The sequence below is a fragment of the Stomoxys calcitrans genome, chromosome 1 (assembly GCF_963082655.1).
Source record: "Stomoxys calcitrans chromosome 1, idStoCalc2.1, whole genome shotgun sequence".
Classification (NCBI taxonomy): Eukaryota; Metazoa; Arthropoda; class Insecta; order Diptera; family Muscidae; genus Stomoxys; species Stomoxys calcitrans.
The window spans coordinates 1,297,990-1,319,540 of record NC_081552.1 but is presented as its reverse complement, the minus strand read 5'-3'; the positions used below and the strand labels follow the sequence as shown (position 1 = coordinate 1,319,540).

General features: G+C 36.9%; 1 protein-coding gene across 6 annotated transcripts in view; it reads right to left on the bottom strand.

The window, feature by feature from the left end:
• Positions 1 to 21,551, bottom strand: part of LOC106096183 (ankyrin repeat and BTB/POZ domain-containing protein 2) — a 66,777-nt gene that overhangs the window by 6,285 nt on the left and 38,941 nt on the right. Inside the window, exons 1-2 of one of the 6 annotated variants that reach the window (XM_059362772.1) lie at positions 8,701 to 10,159; positions 8,552 to 8,637 (exon numbers count right to left, since the gene is read on the bottom strand). The exons of 3 other annotated variants lie outside the window; for them this stretch is intronic. In XM_059362772.1, coding sequence (XP_059218755.1) covers positions 8,552 to 8,637; positions 8,701 to 9,366 — 752 coding nt within the window. In that variant the 5' untranslated portion in view covers positions 9,367 to 10,159. Of the gene's footprint in view, positions 1 to 8,529; positions 8,638 to 8,700; positions 10,160 to 10,605; positions 10,679 to 21,551 lie in introns of those variants that run through there. 2 more of the 6 variants (XM_059362770.1, XM_013263795.2) reach the window with 2 other exon arrangements.

Below are 21,551 nucleotides of genomic sequence, written 5' to 3'. Positions count from 1 at the left end.
TCTGTCTGCCTGTAGAAATAAACGCGACAGTCTTTAAAAATAGAGATATTGAACTGAAACTTTGCACAGAATCTTTTTTTGTTCATAAGCAGGTTAAGTTCGAAGATGGGCTATATCGGACCATATCTTGATATAGCCCCCATATATACCGATCCGCCGATTTAGGGTCTTAGGCCCATAAAAGCCACATTTATTATCCGATTTTGCTGAAATTTGGGACAGTGAGTTGTGTTAGGCCCTTCGACATCCAATTGATGAAGATCAATTTGGCTCAGATCGGTCTAGATTTGGATATAGCTGACATATAGACCGATCTCTCGGTTTTAGGTTTTGTGGGCCATAAAAAGCGCATTTATTGTTCGATGTTGCCGAAATTTGGGACAAAGAGTTAAGTTAAGAGCTAGACCCATTGATAAGTATACCGATCGACTCAGAATCACTTTCTGATTCGATTTAGCCATGTCCGTCTGTGAGTCCAATGTATTCTTGTAATCAAACTGCAGGTCGTATTTGTTGTCCGATTGTCACGAAATTTTGCACATGTTACTTTTTTGGCCCAAGGATTTTGAAAAAAATCGGTTCAGATTTAGATATAGCTCCCATATATATCTTTCATCCGATATGGCTTTTTAAGCCTGTAGAAGCCTCAATTTTCGTCCGATCTTCACAAAATTTAGCATTGGGTATTTTATTTAAGGACAACATATGTGTGCAAAATTTTATAAAAATCGGTTCAGATTTAGATATAGCTCCCATATATATCTTTCATCCGACATGGCTTTTTAAGGCTGTTGAAGCCACAATTTTCGTCCGATCTTCACAAAACAAGGCATTGGGTATTTTATATGAGGTTTACATATGTGTGCAAAATTTCATAAAAATCGGTCCAGATTTAGATATAACTGCCATATATATGTACCAACCGATTTGTGCTTAAATGGCCGTAGTAGCTACAATTTTCAACCGATCTGCACAAAATTTGGGACGGACTGTTTTGTTATTGATCTTAATATATCTCCCATATATATCTTTCATCCGATTTGAACTATTAAAGCTGTAGAATCCACAATTTTGGTCCGACCTTTACCAAATTTGGTGTGGAGTCGTTTTAGTAAAGTTTCAATTTATGTGCAAAATTTCATAAAAATCGGATCAGATTTAGACATAGCTCACATATATATATCTTTCATCCGATATGGCCTTTTAAGGCTGTAGAATCCACAATTTTCGCCCGATTTTACATGAGACGTTTAAATTGATGTTCCAATACATGCGCAAAATTTCATTAAAATCAGTCCATTTTTAGATATAGCTCCAATGTGTATATTTCATCCGATATGGACTTTCATGGCAGTAAAAACCTCAAATTTGGTCACATCTTAATGACACATTCAATTGGTTTTTTCTAATTGAAGCTTAAAAAAATTAATGTATAAAATGTGATTGAAAACTTTATCTGTTTCAATTAAACAATCACGGTCTAGGTAACTAGCTTTTTCCTCTTTGTCACGCGATTAATACGCCATTTCATTGAAAACAACTGATTTTTTAGAGGGAAAACAGATGTTTTCATTGAATTTCATTTCATTGAACGAATCGAGTGACAAAAAGAATAAGATGCTAGTGGCCTAGGATACCTGAGACGACACTTGAGGTCGAGTGCGAGGCACTGCTGCCAGCGGCAAAGCCTTGGAGTGACGGAACCCTAGTATTGCCCTCTGGAAATTCATGTTACACGGATGGATCAAAGTTAGGGAAAAGAGTGGGCCTGGGAGTCTACATTGAGAACCCAGGGACTGAGATCTGTTTTAGACTGTCTGACCATAATATGGTCCTGCCGGCAGAGATCCGGGCGATCACAGAATGCATAAGGTGGTGTGGTACTAACGCGAGGACGTCGAGAGTGAACATCTTTACAGACAATAAAATGACCATAAGGCAATAACAACCAGCACGGTAAGGTCGACCTTGTAGTGTAAGAAGGAGATTAACGCCTTCTCTGAGGATGGCACAATCCGCATCGTTTGGGTGCGGTTTGGGGGGAATGAAAGAGGCGACGATTTGCCAAGAGAACTACCGTCGATAAATTTGCGTGGGCGACAAACGCATGTAATATTGTGGAACAGCGAAACAGTCGGTAGGACGGCGAAAATCCCACGGGTTGATCCGGATCGTGAGAGAATGAGGCTATTACTGGAAGGAAGTAAATTTCTAGTGTCAAAATGGGACACATAGGACTACGAGCTCACTTCTGCAAGGACTGTCGGTGCGGCAAATTGGATGACATGTGGGGAAGATGATGAGACGTTGGAGCATTTCCCATTGACCGGCATTCGCGGCCAACAGACACCGCACAGTGGGCCAAATGGCAAAAAAATTGGAAATAAGTCTACAACTTTTTATCTGTTGATTTTAGCCATACAAAATGTTCTAGACATTTGTAGAGGAGGACATAGGCTTTCAGAAAAGTGCTGTTGTTGGTCCATATCTTTAATACAGGGTGAGCTACAGGGTGTCAAAGTTGACCACTTTTGACTTCTCCAAGCTTCTGGGGGCCATAACTTTTGATCTACTCAACCGATTTACATGATTTAGGACTCTAGAGAAAGAGCTTGACAAGATCTAAAAAACTTATGCATAAAGTACCATGCCATCGTGTACTGTTAAGGAGTTATGAATTGTTTAATTTTAAAATATGAAAATTTGGCCTTGGTTTTTTTCAGTGTTTTTTAAATAACTCCGTCAATTTTAAAGCTATAAACTTCATACTTCACACAAATTATGCCAGCATATGTGTGCATAAAATACAAAAGGAATCACGTGAATATCTTTGGCGGTTTAAAAATGGCATCGTTTTCAATATGAAAAATATTTTTTTTGTCAAAAAATTGCAAAATTTTTCAAAAAAGATACTCCCATTTCCTTTAAGTTTTCGCAAACTTTGGCCGTCAAAGCATTATCATTTCTTTCCATTTTCACAAAGTCGAGGTATTAAGAAAAGTTTTAAGTGCTAATTTGGCTAATTTCGATATCAAACAACACCGTTATCTTAAGACCAAAATGGCCAATTTTTTTACTAAACTTCAAAAGTTTCTCACTGGAAAAAAAGTTCCACGGGGATTTTTTCGCTTTTTTTGAACTTAAATGAAAGCTTAAAATGTTCCCAACATTTTAAGGTATGTCTCGCCATATCCTAGCCATAAATGAGATCGTAGCGATCAAAATACTGAAAAAAGTCAATTTTCAAGTAGTGCTATATTCATTGCTAAAAAACAAGTATTACGTCACATTTTATTGCAAAGATGTTAAATAAACTTTTATTTGGTAACACTTCTTCTACAAAACACAAAAAGAATCATGGAAATATCTCTATTCTATTCCATTTTATGGAACCGGCAATAAAAAAGTCAATTTTTCAAAAAAGTCGAATTTCCCAAATTTTGTTTTTGTTGTCCTAATTGCACATGACACACTATAGCCATATTTACGCAACATACCTTATCGTAAAGGAAATTTTCATACCTTTCCAACAATGTATAAAACATTTCTCAACTCGGATTCTATCTACTCTAAAATTCATTTACACTTCATTAAACTCTATATAAAAATGTCTATTTGTGAAATGGAACCTTATATGGGGCCTACACTAAAACATTGATAGATTTGCCCAGGGTTTACAATACAAATGTGTTAGAATAAAAAAAGGTCTCCTGCCAAAGTTTAAAAAAATTGGAATAAAAATATGTGTTTTAGAGCGAAAACACTTCGCATCGGCGTGCGTTTGTATAGTACCTACATCTATTTTTAATGTAAGCTGATGATTTTTGAATAAAAAGTAACCTAGAAATATACCTGCATATATATATATATTTGTGTTAAGATTTGATGCAGACAAATGTTACCTGTTTCGCTATGTCGAATTCCCAGGAAATCCACCGTATCAATGAATGTGAAAAAACCTACCCATAAAAAATTCATTGTCATTTTTTTTAACCAAATTCGAGTCCAGGTAAATAATTATAGAAGAGTAAGTAAAAAGAGGCACTTTGGACCCCTTTTTACGATTGCGTCTGATACCTGAAATGGGTCATTAATTGTGAATATATTGCATAAATATTTGAACAAAATCCAAATTTTCTTCATTATATTTTGTAGAGGCGTAAAGGACATTTATAAGTTATGGAAGTCATACTGAAGTATTCCACTCTTTCGAAAATTGTATGGGACATCAAAAATGATTCCAAATCATACACGGAGTCATTTAAGGAACTTGTTTACACTTTGGACCACATATATGGAATAAGGCTAAATAAAGACGCTTTAGACAAACTTGAAAAATTCTACAAATCATTTGAGAGAAGGTTGCCAGAATGTTCATTCGCAAAAATCAAGTTTTTCAAAATGTATGAGAAGTGGCTGAAATCGGATCTACTTATTGAAATTAAACCGCTGATTCCCGGCCGGCCTAGCAAAGCATACGACGAAGTTACGGAGAAAACCAAAAAGAAAAAACAAGAGGAACTATTGGCGGCACATCCGCCAAATTTAATAAAAGATACGTTCAAAACAGCATTGTTAAAAACACAACCAAAAAATGTTGGACGAATTGTCGATGTTTTACCATTAGCATCTCCGAAAAGGGTAAAGAGAATGGTAGAAAGTATTCCAACTCCAAAATCGACTACAGAATTCACGGAGGAAGATGCACTGGCCCTGATTTTGAACCTAGGCCTCTCAAGAAACAAATACTCAACAATGAGGAAGGCTCTTCGTGAAAAAGGATGGGGTTGTTTACCCTCAAAACATAAATTGTACAACACCAGGACGAAAATGGTGCCATCAAATATATACGTGGACGAATTAAAAGCAAGAGTGAAACTTGCTGATCTTGTTGAAAATACAGCTGTTAGAATTATTTCTAATTTTACTGAAGAACAGTTGAACACATGTAATAATTCCGAAGTGGTTTTGATCAGCAAATGGGGTTGTGATGGATCATCTGGATTTTCCGAATATAAGCAACAAACAGAAATAGATACCAACTTCGCATCAATTTTCATGGCATCATTAGTACCATTGAGAATGAGATTGTACAAGGACCAATCTTCATCATCGAAAGAAAATGCATTTCAAGATATATGGATAAATAGAACACCTGGGTCAAAATATTTATGTCGCCCAATTCGGTTTGAGTATACAAAGGAAGACCGGAACACAACACGATCTTTGGTGAACGAAATAAAGGAAGAAATTGCTGCATTACCCATGATTGTTATAAACCAATTGGGAAGAAATATAAAAGTTTCGTTTCAACTACAACTCACTATGATCGATGGAAAGGTGGCAAACGCATTAACTGGCGTTATGTCCAATTGGAGATGCAATATTTGTGGCAAGAAGAATGGGCAATTCGAGGACAAGTCTGATGAAAATTTAGTAAACGAAAATGCGCTCAATTTCGGTATTTCGCCCCTGCACTGTAGAATTCGATTCATGGAGTATTGTTTGCATTTATCGTATGACCTTAAATATCGGACTAGCCCTGGAAACCGCGATGTCTCTGCTAGAAACAACCAAGATCTTCACAAAATGAGGCAGGAAGAGAAGAATCGAATCCAGTTGGAGTTTAAACAAAAGGGACTTATAATAGATAAACCTCTTTACGGATACGGAAGCACAAATGATGGCAACTCGGCAAGGCGGTTTTTTGAGGACCCCGTATCGACATCTAAAATAACCGGTCTTGATGAACACTTGCTAAGACGATTCAAAGTGATTTTGGCTGTAATCAATAGCAAAAAGATGATAAATTCAACCAAATTTGAAGCTTATAGTAATGACACAAAAAACATTTTATCTGATTTATATTCGTGGAAAGCTTTAACACCGACAGTACATAAAGTCTTACATCATGGCAAGGAAATTGTGGAATACAACATACTTCCGTTAGGAGAACTTACAGAAGAAGCTCAGGAATCCCGTAATAGAGATGTTAAACAGTTCCGGCTTTTCAATACCCGAAAGAGCACCAAATTTAACCAAAATTATGATTTACTTCAATATTTATTGTTATCGTCTGATCCGGTACTATACAGCATCAGAACTAAATGGCTACCAAAAATATGTGACGATATAGATAAGGACGATCCCGATGCCATTCAAATTAAAGAGCTTTTAAATTTTGATACCTTAGATTATTTGGTAGAGAATAAAATCAAATAATACAAAACTAAAATGCTTTTTTATTTTGGGAGTAGCTAATATACATATAAACGCACGCCGATGCGAAGTGTTTTCGCTCTAAAACACATATTTTTATTCCAATTTTTTTAAACTTTGGCAGGAGACCTTTTTTTATTCTAACACATTTGTATTGTAAACCCTGGGCAAATCTATCAATGTTTTAGTGTAGGCCCCATATAAGGTTCCATTTCACAAATAGACATTTTTATATAGAGTTTAATGAAGTGTAAATGAATTTTAGAGTAGATAGAATCCGAGTTGAGAAATGTTTTATACATTGTTGGAAAGGTATGAAAATTTCCTTTACGATAAGGTATGTTGCGTAAATATGGCTATAGTGTGTCATGTGCAATTAGGACAACAAAAACAAAATTTGGGAAATTCGACTTTTTTGAAAAATTGACTTTTTTATTGCCGGTTCCATAAAATGGAATAGAATAGAGATATTTCCATGATTCTTTTTGTGTTTTGTAGAAGAAGTGTTACCAAATAAAAGTTTATTTAACATCTTTGCAATAAAATGTGACGTAATACTTGTTTTTTAGCAATGAATATAGCACTACTTGAAAATTGACTTTTTTCAGTATTTTGATCGCTACGATCTCATTTATGGCTAGGATATGGCGAGACATACCTTAAAATGTTGGGAACATTTTAAGCTTTCATTTAAGTTCAAAAAAAGCGAAAAAATCCCCGTGGAACTTTTTTTCCAGTGAGAAACTTTTGAAGTTTAGTAAAAAAATTGGCCATTTTGGTCTTAAGATAACGGTGTTGTTTGATATCGAAATTAGCCAAATTAGCACTTAAAACTTTTCTTAATACCTCGACTTTGTGAAAATGGAAAGAAATGATAATGCTTTGACGGCCAAAGTTTGCGAAAACTTAAAGGAAATGGGAGTATCTTTTTTGAAAAATTTTGCAATTTTTTGACAAAAAAAATATTTTTCATATTGAAAACGATGCCATTTTTAAACCGCCAAAGATATTCACGTGATTCCTTTTGTATTTTATGCACACATATGCTGGCATAATTTGTGTGAAGTATGAAGTTTATAGCTTTAAAATTGACGGAGTTATTTAAAAAACACTGAAAAAAACCAAGGCCAAATTTTCATATTTTAAAATTAAACAATTCATAACTCCTTAACAGTACACGATGGCATGGTACTTTATGCATAAGTTTTTTAGATCTTGTCAAGCTCTTTCTCTAGAGTCCTAAATCATGTAAATCGGTTGAGTAGATCAAAAGTTATGGCCCCCAGAAGCTTGGAGAAGTCAAAAGTGGTCAACTTTGACACCCTGTAGCTCACCCTGTATTAAAGATATGGACCAACAACAGCACTTTTCTGAAAGCCTATGTCCTCCTCTACAAATGTCTAGAACATTTTGTATGGCTAAAATCAACAGATAAAAAGTTGTAGACTTATTTCCAATTTTTTTGCCATTTGGCCCACTGTGCACCGGTACTAAGGTGGGGACACGATACCAGACATGAACCAACTTAGGGGAGTGATATGGAAAACAATTAAGGATTTTGTAAGTAACACGGAATTCCTAACTTAGATCTTCTTTTTCGAGGTTAATTTTTTTTGTATTTAGAGCGCACAACAAGCCGATTACTGGCTTAGGTGTATGTCTATAGTGGCATGGGGCAGATTATTATCTGCACCTTAACTAACCTAACCTAGTTGGCATAGACAATAGGTTCTTTCAAAAATTTTTAACGGAAGCGGAAACGTTTTTGGACTGAAATTTTGATAAATACTTTCTACATAAAGAACATAAAACTGTCCCACAGACAATCTCCCGATTTGTACTACGTAATTTTGTACTTAAAAAACACATTTGACCTTCAACTAAATTCGTTTGTGTATTTTTTTGTACTATCCATGGTGGTGCGTTCTCAAGATTCAGCCCCACCGATATTGAATTCAATGGCAGCCGGTTGTACGTACCGGATTGGACCGATGAAGTCCTGCATCGGCAAGGACTGCCGCCTCAGTGTTCAACACATTGCTACTACAACAACAACGAGATTCGGTCCGGCTTAATTTAATTATTAATTCATCCAATTCTTGTTCTTAGATTTTTTTTGCTATCATTGAGAAATCTCTCAATCACTTACACCGGCATTCACACAACTTAATGTCGATTTGAAAAAGGTTAATTTGACGAATTTCCTCTATAGAACTGTCAAATAAACCTAGTTTAAGGCTTCATGTAGTTTTGTGAATACGTCCGTTAGACTTGTTCTTATTAATTTATGCATCTTCATAACCAAAATGCCTTTGCTAATGTACAATATTACCGTGCTCTCCATCCTTGAACGAAACTCCAATCGCCCACTCCAACTGCTTCTTCGTCGATGTCGCTATTCGCCCGAAGTCCATCTCCCTCTTCCTTTACGCCATCATCATCGCCGTCGTCATCGTCATCGTCATCCTCCTCCTCGTCGGCCGTATTGTCATCCTTATCTTTGGGTTTTCCCACAACAGCTTGAGATGGCTTCGACACTCTGTCAACGAGAGCAGTGGCCTGCAGATAGTTGCCTTCAATCTTTATATTAATTACGCCATTCTGCACACTCTCAATGTACGGTGGTAATTCATCGTCCATTGATGTGATCTCATTCTGTGGCGTCTGTGCCACAAGATCTGCGGTATTGTATTGCACTACGGGTGTCAACGACACAGCCGCCTCATCGGCGGTGTTGGTTTTAGAACGGTGAGCCAATGAGTCGCCAAAGTAGATGACAACCTTGTGATTGGGTTTAGGCGGTGTCGGCGGTTTGTGGTCTTTGATTATGCTGCCGCAATGCGAGGACAGCGGCGATGGTGGGGCTTGCGTCACAGGCGTGGGTGAAGGCGTCTGGGCTTGGCGCTGACAGAAATCATAAATATGACCCATATCACGTTGTTGGCACATTTCGCTGCACTTCAGCGATTGTGGCTGAAATGTCTTGATGGAACTGGAACCGCGGCGACGCAATATAAAATTCTCATTCAGACGACCAAAAATCGATGAGGTTGGGGGACGGGGAGCGGGTCTCTTAACATTCTTGCCCGGCTTGTAACCCCTCAATTCACGGCATAGACTACAGTTACAATCTTTGGTGCAATACATTTTCTCGTCGCGCCAAGTGTGAAATTTTAATATCCAAAGGTCTTGCTCTCACACAATCACACATGCGAGAATAAGTGTTCACATTTTCTATCTGCAACCATCTAGCGCACGAGGCAACTTCCATAGTTTCCATACCACACACCACAACCAACAATGTATGTAGGTGTGGGGGGAGGGGGCGTTCGACACCCTTCAACCTCCCGCTAATATTCGCAAACTTCACACTGCTATCACAACACAATTACAGTTATATTTGTTTTTTTTTTATTGTTGTTGTAGTTGTTGTTTCTGTTGTTCAAATACTTGGATTTTATTTCAAATTACGTTCCATTCATTAATTTCGATTATTACAACACACTTCCTGTGGACACACTTCACTAGCGACCGTCGTTCCACGGCGATACCGAAAACGAGCCAGCACGGGCTAACGCAGAGAAACACTGACTACACCAGCAAAGCAGCCCTGAAAACATCACAAGAATATTTTGCTATTTTTCTCCCCCCTCACAACCTTTGCCTTTGCACTTCTCATGCGAGTGTATGGGTGCAATTAGCTCGGAACATTTTCCGCTTGGATCGATAGATGGATGAGGAAAGCCGTGTAGAGACCTCTGCCGTTTGCCGTTTTGCTGAAGCAGCGCAACTTTTCTCCTCTTTTCACGGCAACCGTTCGTTAGCAAAGGTAAAATGAAACTGAAACTTTATTGCGGCTCGCAAGAGCTTGGCTTCGATTCGGATGTGGATGTAGACGTTAGACGTTGGATGTTTAAAGTTTAACTTGACTACATGGCGCAGCTGCCACAGTTGGGCCTTGTCGTCGTTTGTCTAGCACACAAATGGCTGCGACGTTGCGGCTGCGTACCACCACGCTAGGCGTTTCTAATGCTACAACAAAACAATGTTTACGGTTTCGTGTCGTCTTCTGTCTTCCACATCAGCCAGTGTTTCGTAAAAAAAAAAAAAAAAAAACAATTATAAAGCGCTAACAAAACAATAGCGAGAGTAGAGGCTGAGGCTGCTGCAAATGCAAATTGGTGTATGTACAGCATAAAGCTGCTATCATAGGTGTATCGAACATTAAATGAGCTCCACTTGGAGGATAGAAAGAAAAATTCGAAAGAAAATCTGAACTAAGAATTCTTCGCTCATTTTCAATCATAGATTCAGATGCTTTAGACAAGTTTTTTGGGATGCATATGTGTTTGGTATTCTCAAAATAATTGTAATAACAGTACCCACCTTAATGTGAGCCAATGCTTTGGCATGTGGGCACAAGAAAAGGTTGAGGGGATAGATCATTTTCCTCAGTAGCCATTAGAGAAAATAAATCACAATTGCTTGTCCATCAATGGATGTTTGGTACTTATGACTTGAGACAGATGTGTGATTTTATTTTTGACTACTGTGCAGGGCAGAAAAAAAGCTCACTGTATAACAACAATATACGATCCATTTATTACAAAAAAAAAAAAAAAAATTACCAAATTACAGACGATGACAATGTGGCTGTGATTCCATTTAAATCATATTTCCCTTCCCAAAAGCATTGTTTTTTCGCATTATTAAGAATAGTTTCGGACAAGACTACGAAATTAAGCTAAAGGCACGCAATTGTTGCATGATCGTGCATAATTTCAAAATACACACAAGCTATACCATTTCTGAAGTTTTAAAAAGGGAATGTAAGAAGCTACGGGACTTATTCACAGAACTTAATGAAACCCTAAAATGGGTTTATTTGACAGTTCTATAAAGGAAATCTGTCAAACAACCCCATTTCAAATCTATAGTGGAACGACAAAAAGTTGTTACGGATGTGGGAAAGGCGCAAATATTTGCAGACACGTTTATAATGGCCAGAGATGGCCTGTAGGAAACTCTGGCATACACATAGCCCCAAAAGTCTGCGTTCACCTGACAAACCTAAATGATTGGTTTAAAGAACACAAAATAAAATTATAAATCAAATCAACTCTTTTAAATATATTTTTTTCTTCATATTCCTAACACTAAAAAACAAAAACAAAATTCTAAGTTTGGTTAAGCACTTTCACTCTAGAGCGATTTAAATGTGATAACAATTAAATATAAGCACCACAAAGTCTGCGTTCAGTAATTAAAAATAAGCAAAAGAGTTATTTAAACGCAAAATAAAAACAAATTAACACATTCCTAATATTTGGTAGGATAGCCACGTTGTTTTAAGACTGCACTTAGTCTATTTGCCACGGGGTTTACCAACTTCTCTGTTTCCCCAGATGTTATTTTCACCCATTCTGCCCGCATGACACTTCGTAACATCTCCTTGCTGGTTATAACGTGCTGACGAATTCTCCGACAGATCCCAAAGATGCTCAATGGGGTTGAGATCTGGTGATTGGGGTGGTGTTTTAAGCTGCTTTGGAGTGTTATATAGAAGCCAAAGCCTAACAACCTCCGATGTATGCTTTGGATCGTTATCTTGTTGGAACCAAAATGTCGTTGCTAACCCTAGTTTAGCAGCACTTGGTTTCAATTTTTTTTTTTTCCAAATTATTGAGATAACCCCATTTATCCATTTTGGACTCAATAAATTCTAATTGACCCACTCCACTAGCAGCCATACACCCCCACACCATAACTCCACCACCACCGTGCTTCACCGTTCCAACTAAATTTTGACTTGCGCCACACTATTTGCCGACGTTTAATGCCAAAAATACAGAATTTGCTCTCGTCGGAGAAAATAATTTCTATCCAAAATTCAGGGGGTTATTGATGAAAGTATTGGCGAATGCAATCCGCTTTTGTCTGTTTATGACTGAAATATACGGCTTTTTTCGAGCAACTCTTCCATGAAATCCAGCTCTATGTAATATTTTTCTGGCAGTTTTGGCACGGATGCTTATTTCAAACATTGTTTTAATATTTTCAACAATTTTGGTTGATGTTATACGAGGGTTGTTGCTTGCCATATTAATCACTTTGCGCTCTTCTCTAACGGATAATTTTTTTGGACGCCCAGGCCCATGCTTTGAAGTTATAATACCGGTTTCTTTGTAACTATTAATTACGCGCTGGACAGAAGAATACGTTCTTCGAACTGTTCCACCAATATTTCTAAAGCTTTGTCCTTCTTTACACAATTTAATAATTATTTTTTCTTTCAGATATGCATGTTTCCTTTCTTTTAGTTTCCAAATTTATTAATTCTTTGTTATGATAATGAACTGAAACTGACCAAAAATAAGAACAAGCATCATAAAAAGTAACGGTACTTTCGAAGTAAACAAAGTGAACGCAGACTTTTTGGTTGTCATAATTTCTTCTTATGAAACAAAGTACCGTTAGAACAAAAAAGCAAAAGCAAACTTGTATTTTTCAACAAAAAGGTTTAGGGGGTACGAAAACTCGCTGTGCCAAATTTCATCGAAATATGATGAAAAATGCTGCTTTTATAGGCTCATTACACTATATCGGGAGATCGGTCTAAATGGCAGCTATATCCAAATATGGTCCGATCTGGACCACATATGACAGGAATGTGTAGGAATCTTCCAGAACACACTGTGCCAAATTTCATCGAATTCGGGTAATAAATGGATCATTTATGGCCTTAATACCCTATATCGGGAGATCGGGCAGTCGGTGTATAGGGCAGCTATATCCAAATATGGTTCGATCTGAACCGCACTACACAGAAATGGCTAGGGGTCTACCAGAACTCACTGTGCCAAATTTCATCGAAATTGGATGAAAAATTACCAATTTATTGTCTCAAGACTTCTGGAGATCAACTGTTTATAATTAAAATCCGATTTTATGAGTTCAGATGATCAGGTTTATATACAAAGAATACGAAATCATCAACATTTTGTTTTAAAAATATTTTTATACGCAAAAATGGTATTTACCCAAACGTTGGGTATTTAGCCGGTAGAAACCCATCTCTAAAAATGGCACCATAAATCTCCAAAGCAGCTTCCAGAGAACGCTCTGAAATCACTTGCCGTTATTTTCAACAGCTGCCTCATCCTCAACTACTTTCCAGAAAAGTTCAAAGTAGCAAAAGTTATTCCCATCCATAAGGCTAAAAAAACGAAATGTAATGCCAAAAGTTCCAGACCGATTAGTTTGCATAGTAATTCATAAAAACTATTTACTTCAGGCTTTTTGAATATGCTTCACAAAACTCTCTAATTAGCGATGAACAATTGGCATTTAGAAGGGAAAACATCCGATTAACCGATTAAAAAACATCATTGTTGAAAATAAATCTCTCAGATTTTCAACAGGACTGGTACTTCTCGATATTGAAAAGGCATTTGACACCATATGACATAAAGGATTAATCTTTAAACTGCTTCGAGCAAATGTGCCGTAATATATTTGCAAAATTCTTACTCAACTACTGAAACTTTATGAAGGGGACTGCCGCAAGGATCAGTACTTTCCCCCTTTAATTTCACGATCTATAGCTCTGATTTTGCTCCTCCATCATCGAATGCTGCGCTGATATTATTCAGTAAATTAACTAAAACTCTCTTTTGAGAGAAATGGAAAGGGGAATCTCGGCGATTGATAACTACTTCTCAAAGTGGAAGACTAAAATGAATGCTTCCAAAACCCAAGCTATAATACTTCCCGTTAATAAATCACCTAAAATGATACCCAGCCGTAATCTTCAATTTGGTAATGAGAGTATTACCATCGGCGACCACGTTAAATAACTTGGTGTAACATTGGGCAAAAAAACTCACCTTCGGAAGACATATTAATGAAAACTAACATATTGGGTTGCCCAAAAAGTAATTGCGGATTTTTCATATAGTCGGCGTTGACAAAATTTTTCACAGCTTGTGACTCTGTAATTGCATTCTTTCTTTCGTCAGTTATCAGCTGTTACTTTTAGCTTGCTTTAGAAAAAAAGTGTAAAAAATGTATATTTGATTAAAGTTCATTCTAAGTTTTATTAAAAATGCATTTACATTTGGGCAACCCAATATTTGAAAATGTATGCATGCGCTAGACTATTTTTATGGATAATCTTTTGAAACATACTAATTTTCAAGCCATATTTGTAAATTCCATATTTTAAATAAAGGTTTTACCCTTAATTTATCCTTTGCTAACATACGAAAATTTTTGTTTGTTTCTCTTTCGAGACGAGCTCAATGATCGGAGTGCAAATGGAAGAGGCAAGCCAAAGATAGCAACACACACATTAACCACTATGGGACGCGTTTCGTTTTTGGTTAGAAGACTTTTCAACCATATAAGGTGTGATGGCTTCAAAGGCCGTGCGTAGGCATGTTATATTTGAATCGTATTAATAGCGAAGACGCATCTATGATACAATCACCACATTAATCACGCTCGACAACCCTGTCTATTAGCTGTACTTTTTCCCAATGCATGTATTTTTGTGTAAATTTGTGCCAATTTGCCCGTGAACATTCCATTAGGGGCCGGAGGCAAACTTCTCAAATATCAATGAGTGCTGTCCGATTCAAGTTTAAGCTCAGTGATAAGGGGCCTCCATATTATAGACGAGTCTGAACGGCGTGCCACAGTGCGACACCTCTTTGTGGAGAAGTTTGTACATGTGGTGCAGTACCTCACAAATGTCACCAGCATTAGGAGGGGATAACCACCACTAAAAATTATTTTCCGATGTTCTCGCCAGCATTCGAAGCCAGGCATTTAGCGTCATAGGCGGACATGCTAACCTTTGCGCTACTGTGGCCTGCTAACATATACAGTTGTGTTAAAAATAATAGCAGTGTGCTCCTCTAAAAAACATTTTTTTTTTTATAAAATTATTTTTTTTTTGCTAAGATGAATTATATTAATCGGTTCTCAAAATTGCATAACAATAAATTATTTAATTTAAGCTACAATAATTAAAAATATTTCATTGAATAACTTTTTCCCCCAAATTAGCTATTCAAAAATAATGGGAGTATTGATACATAACCCAATAATTTTGAAGCAAATGGCAGTCGGTTATCTGTAACATAGCCTCAATATGTGCCCATAAATGTCGTAAAAATAAATTTTGATTTATATTTTGTATTGGCAAGGCCGGCAATACAATCCACCGTATGTTCATTCCCGTTACCATTACAATCGATATGTTCTTTAGCAAACTAAACTGGCTGTTTCTTTGGCAGACGTGGTACCATTCTTGGACTATTTTTGGAATAAGTTACTTTTCAACAATGCACTATGGTTCCAATGACCCATTTTTTGGCCAAAGTAAATGGCGTTTTGACATATTTTTGATTTATTCCAATAGAAAACACTTTCAAATGGAGAAAAACCACAGTTTTTGTAGGTGGCATTGGAACAGTTTTTTACAAATTTTTCATGACGTATTATTTGCTCTACTTTGCTTTGATAAATTACATACTTTATAACTAGTTATAAAACAAAGTGATACCCGAACTGAAAGGTACTTACAAGAGCTTTTGGAAACATATATCCAAAGTTGACATCTTGATGCCATTGGAGAGAAATGAGCGAGTTTTTTTTTTTTAAATTAATATTTTTATGTTTTTTTTTTTAGAAAATGCTAATAAAAGTGGAGTGAAACCAAAAAAAGTACAAAGAAGAACAAAGAGACATTGTATATGTCTTTTAACCCAGCACGTGTGCTTTCACTTTTTTATAAAATTAGCTGCCAACATTTGCCAAAACATAAATTTTTCGAAGATTTGCATTACCTTAAAAATGAAATTTGCCATGTTTTTGTTTCATAAAATGCTTATTTGTCGGCCGATTTTTTTTTCCAACGAAAAACAATAACTTAGTTTCAATATGGTTCACCTAGTTAAAACTTTTAATTTCATCTCGGACTAGAGGTTATTGCAAATTGCAACTTCTCACATATCAATGCAGTCCGATTCAAGTTTAAGCTCAATGGTAAGGGGCCTCCTTTTTATAGCTGAGTCCGGACGGCGTGCCGCAGTGCGACACCTCTTTGGAGAGAAATTTTACATGGCATAGTACCTCACAAATGTTGCCAGCATTAGGAGGGGAAAACCACCGCTGAAAATTTTTTCTGATGGTCTCGCCAGAATTCGTACCCAGGCGTTCAGCGTCATTGGCGGACATGCTAACCTCTGCGCCACGGTGGACTAGAGGTTATACACGAATAAAATAAAAGACAGGGGGAATGGAGAACCCGAGCAGGGGGTGAAGAAACGTCCGTCTTCACCCAAGCACGGATGTACCTACGCCGGTGCTAATGGCACCCCCCGTGTCGGAACCATCCTGTTCCTTTAACATATCTCAGGAGACACTCAAGAGATACGTTCGCAAGGTCACCCAGATAGCAGAAGAAACGGCTCTTCAGAAAGGAGAGCCTACGCCTCTGCTGACCCAGACAAGAACACAGCAAGTGCTCAATAGTCTCCTCCTAATCTCTATCGAGGCAACTCCTACAGAAGTCATTGTGCGGTATCCCCATGTGGCCTATGGCACAGTGTCCGGTTATGACCCCTGTCAAGGTACTCATCGATCTCTTATGCAACGCCAGCAACTGCTGCTGCTAGTCTTCACTTATTTTGAATAAAATTTGAGGCTGTTACAAATCATTCATACTCCTATTTTTTTGAACGAGGCGATGGGAAGACCAATATGAACGTAATTTGCTTTGTTTAGCACTCCTATTAAATTGAACACAAGTGTAGTTTGTAAAAAAACGTTAAATAATTTATTTATTAACACATGATTATTTTTAAGTTGTTCTATTGGGTTGCCCAAAAAGTAATTGCGGATTTTTTAAAAGAAAGTAAATGCATTTTTAATAAAACTTAGAATGAACTTTAATCAAATATACTTTTTTACACTTTTTTTCTAAAGCAAGCTAAAAGTAACAGCTGATAACTGACAGAAGAAAGAATGCAATTACAGAGTCACAAGCTGTGAAAAAACTTGTCAACGCCGACTATATGAAAAATCCGCAATTACTTTTTGGGCAACCCAATATTTGTAGTTTTTATTTTTTATATTATTTTTGTTTTGTGCAACATTGTTTAAACTTGAACAAAACTTTAACAAAAATTAAAATGTTTATTAATGGACCTTAGTTTTAATTTTTATTGCATAACAAAGTATTGCCTTAATTTTGTATTTTTTTTAAATTACTTTTAGTTTTTTTTATTAAAATGTTTCATTTCATATTCTGTTTTTAAATTTTTAATATTTTACAAAAAAAAAAAAACAAATGAATGAATGAAATTCTCTCTTAATCACAATGTGAAAAGAAATATTTTCCCCAACAATATACCCTCTTCTCAATGCCATGGATAATGCATAACATTTGACTTGAACAAATCTTAGGGGGAAATGATTCAAAAGACTTAAGACACAAACCCCCGCCGTTACAAGCGTTTCTTATCATAGCTACATTACCCGCATTCAGTTGATGCTACTTTAATTTGATTGATCCCAGGCTACAAATGCTGAAAAGCTCAAAAATATTGCCATCGATTTCAGCATTCCCTTCGAAGACAATAAAACGGAAAAACTTTAATTTGATGCACACTTTCTTTTTGGCCCTGCACTCGCGCTGCTGTCGTAGGTCTATTTGCCGCTGTTCGCTTTTCGTTTTCGTTTTCGTGGTTTTCCCTCTACACTTTGAGCCAATTATGAAAAGAAATGATGATAATTAATTTATTATACAACCAAGTTGAGTAGTAAGTAGCATACTTGTTGTCGTGTACCTGCTACAGAGCCAATATGAATCAAAGCCCAACACGCCACGAGAGACAGCGGCAGCAACAACAACCAAGCGGAGTAGTACAGGAAAACAAATGCGAGTGCAATTAAAGTACACAACGATGGTCTGTTTTATGTTTTTGTTTTTGTTTTTGTTTTTGGTGAGAATCAACATTGTAATGTTTTTGTTTGCTAGCTAGCTACCAAATACAAGTTTTTGTTTTAGAAATTTTAATGTAATATTTGCGTGAAAAGTCGCAAACTCCAACAATGAACGAAAAGAAAAGTGATGATAGCAACAATATTTTCGTGGTAAATCTGTTAATGTCTGCAAGGTGGCCGCCCTAACAATGAGAAAGTCGGGGGTAGGTGGTTGGTCTTAAGTAGCAGCCTGGAATATTTGCTGCCTTATGGTATAATCACCATAATTCACCTAGGTGTGGGAGGTGGGTGATTGACAAGGGGGACCAGACTGGTTGCACAAGCCTTGCGGAAAGTACATGTGGCGCAGGTGTTGTTGGGGGACACTTTATATAATTACCTTCATAATTACTTCCGAAGTGGAGAAAAAGACTTGACAAACCAAGAGATATTTTGGAGAAAAATAACAAATGGCCGCCCTTATAAAAGTAGAAAAGAAACGATGCAACACAACCGTAGAACTAATGTGGTAGTTTCATTTATGTGATTGCTCAACTTACCACCACCAGTGCTGCTTGCATTGTTGTTAATAGGAGGCCTAATGGTTCAGATCGGTGTTACAGTGCATTAGGAATATGAACTTGCATGAAAACGCTGTGATTAGAGGTGAGTAAAACAATAGCAGACAGATGTGATCTCCTACTGATAACTCCCACACTTTCTCGCCTGCCTCAAAATATGCCCAACGTGCGATATTTTTTTTTTTTTTTTTGGTTAATAACAACTATGCCTCTTATGGCCGGGATGAAAATCATTCATTTGGCTTTGTGCATATGGGTGTACTATTTTATTACATTAGGTCATATAGCAGCAGCCGAACTAGCCAACATTGTTGTAACAGTAAGCAGTAGGGACAATGAAAAAGCCCAAATACTAAAGTATATTTTGTTAGACAGATTGTAAATTTAAAATTTTGCCTAAACATAACCCAACAAGGAACATCCGAGTGACTTCTCTCAAAGAAGGCTTGAGCGCAAGTTTATAGCTCAACGGTGAGCTTAAAACTCCTCCCTATAGCACATAACACCAATATTCAATCTTCGTAGAGAAGGTTTCACACAAAAGTTTCCAGCATCAACATTAGTGTGTAACCTCCACACAAATTTTGATACTGGTAATATTTATACATTCAACGACGTATCCGTCCCCCTCCAAGCATTTTTCTAAATAATTGGCAACATTCATTACTTTTTAATATCGTGGCTTAAAATGAGGTAGAACTATTATTGGCGTACATTTTTCAGGATACAATCGTATCCAAATTTTGTTTTGGTCAAAGTTCGATCTCTTACTCACCAAACCTTCAGAATCTACTTTTTCAGGCTCTAGATGGAAGAAGATACGAAATGGTTATGGATTTCGATATCTGCACAGAAATAAATAAATCTTCGAAAATACCAATTAACAAATATGTATGTGAAACTTTAAAGTCTCAACGAATTTTGATATTGAATCGAAGACATTATTTGTTGAAGTAGGCTTGTAGAGGCTTGACAAACAAAATTATTGAAATTTTGTGGACTTTCAAGAAATTCTTTAGATGTCGTGGATGTTAAAATAGGCCCATGTCATTCATGACTTGCAAACCCAGGTTCGAATCCCCCGGTCGGTAAAAAATTAATTTTATATTCTTTTTTGTTCTTTAAATCATGAGTTCAATCATTTGCGGCGCCAAAATTCTTAAAATTTGCTTTTAAGGGGTAATAATAGAGAGTAGAGTTATTACTACAAAAAAAAACTTTTCGACCAGCATTTTTCAAAAAACCTACCAAATTCCCTCCCAGCAGACTAAGACTCTTAACTCGTAACCGAAAACACAAAATTGGTATACAAGTTTGAGCTCAAATAACCGTGGGGACGCCCTAACCCAAAACCCACCCAAAGGGAAATTTTTACCGATTGCGACAATATGGGTATCCAATGAAAGGTATTTAAGAGTAGAGTACGAACTTGATATAACAACTCGATCTGACGTTTCAGAAGGCCCGCCCAAACAATTGTGGCAATATGGATATCAAATAAAAAGTAATTGGAAGTAGAATACGAAACTTATATAAGAATTTTGGGTCAAGTTCCAAAGGGATCGGCTTAGCCCAAAAACCACCCCCAAACGGACATGTAGATCGATCGGGACAATATGGGATTCAAACGAAATGTACTTGAGAGTAGAATACGAATATAAATAATTTTCAAACTTGAATCATGTCATCACCGGCCCAGCTAGTGTAACATAAAACATGTAAAAAGAGAGATATGGGCCCAGCCGAACTTTGGATACCCATCTACTCGAGTATAAACTAACAGCATTTCGACAAAATCCGGAGAAATTTGAACCACTTATTTACCCAGAGCAGCTAAATCGAAGTATGATCTGTTTTAGACCAAATTCGCCTCAATTCACTGTTCCAAATTCCTGTGAAATCGGGTAATAAATGGGTCTTATGTGTGTTCAGGACCGTAAATCGATACTTTTGGCAGCTATATCCACATATGATGTTATCTGCGCAATATTATGGGAGAAAGACCTTCAACCGGGAGTTCAGTCTATGTGGGGGAAAACCCAATAATTAACGATCTAAACCATATTTGCAAGCACGTCAAAGAGTAAAACACAGTTCGCTGTGTCAAATTTCAGATACATCGAGCAATTAATTCGATATTTGTGGGCCTTAAGCCTTAAATCTGAGAATCGCCCTATATGAGAACTTAAGATACAATCCGATCCAGATTACCACTTAACACCACTTACTGTGCCAAATTTTAGCCCAATATGTAACCTTTTGAAGGCTGTAGCGAGATTACAACAGACGAACGGATGGTCGTAGAATTTTACTACGATCAAGAAATGTATATTTTGATGTGTTGTTAACAGAATGACTAAATTTAATATAACCTCCATCCTATGGCGGTGGATATAAAAATGCAATTTCGCTAAAAATCTACCACACAAAATCTTACCACAAAGCCATCTTCGACAGCCCTTTACGTTCAAAGGTATTTCAAGCGATGTCTGAGTTTGGTTTCCCTGCAAAACTGATAAGACATTGCAGGAAGACGCCTGCTAATGCACGTTCCTCAGTTAAAATAGGAAAGAACCTCTCCGAACCGTTCTATACCAAATGAGGTTTTAGACAGGGAGACAGCCTACCATGTTATCTCTTTAATATCCCGTTGGAGAAGAATATACGAGATACAGGTATGAATAGGCACACTACTCACAAGAGAACATATGCTTCTCGTCTATGTCGATCACACCGATATTATGGGTCGGTCAACGGAAG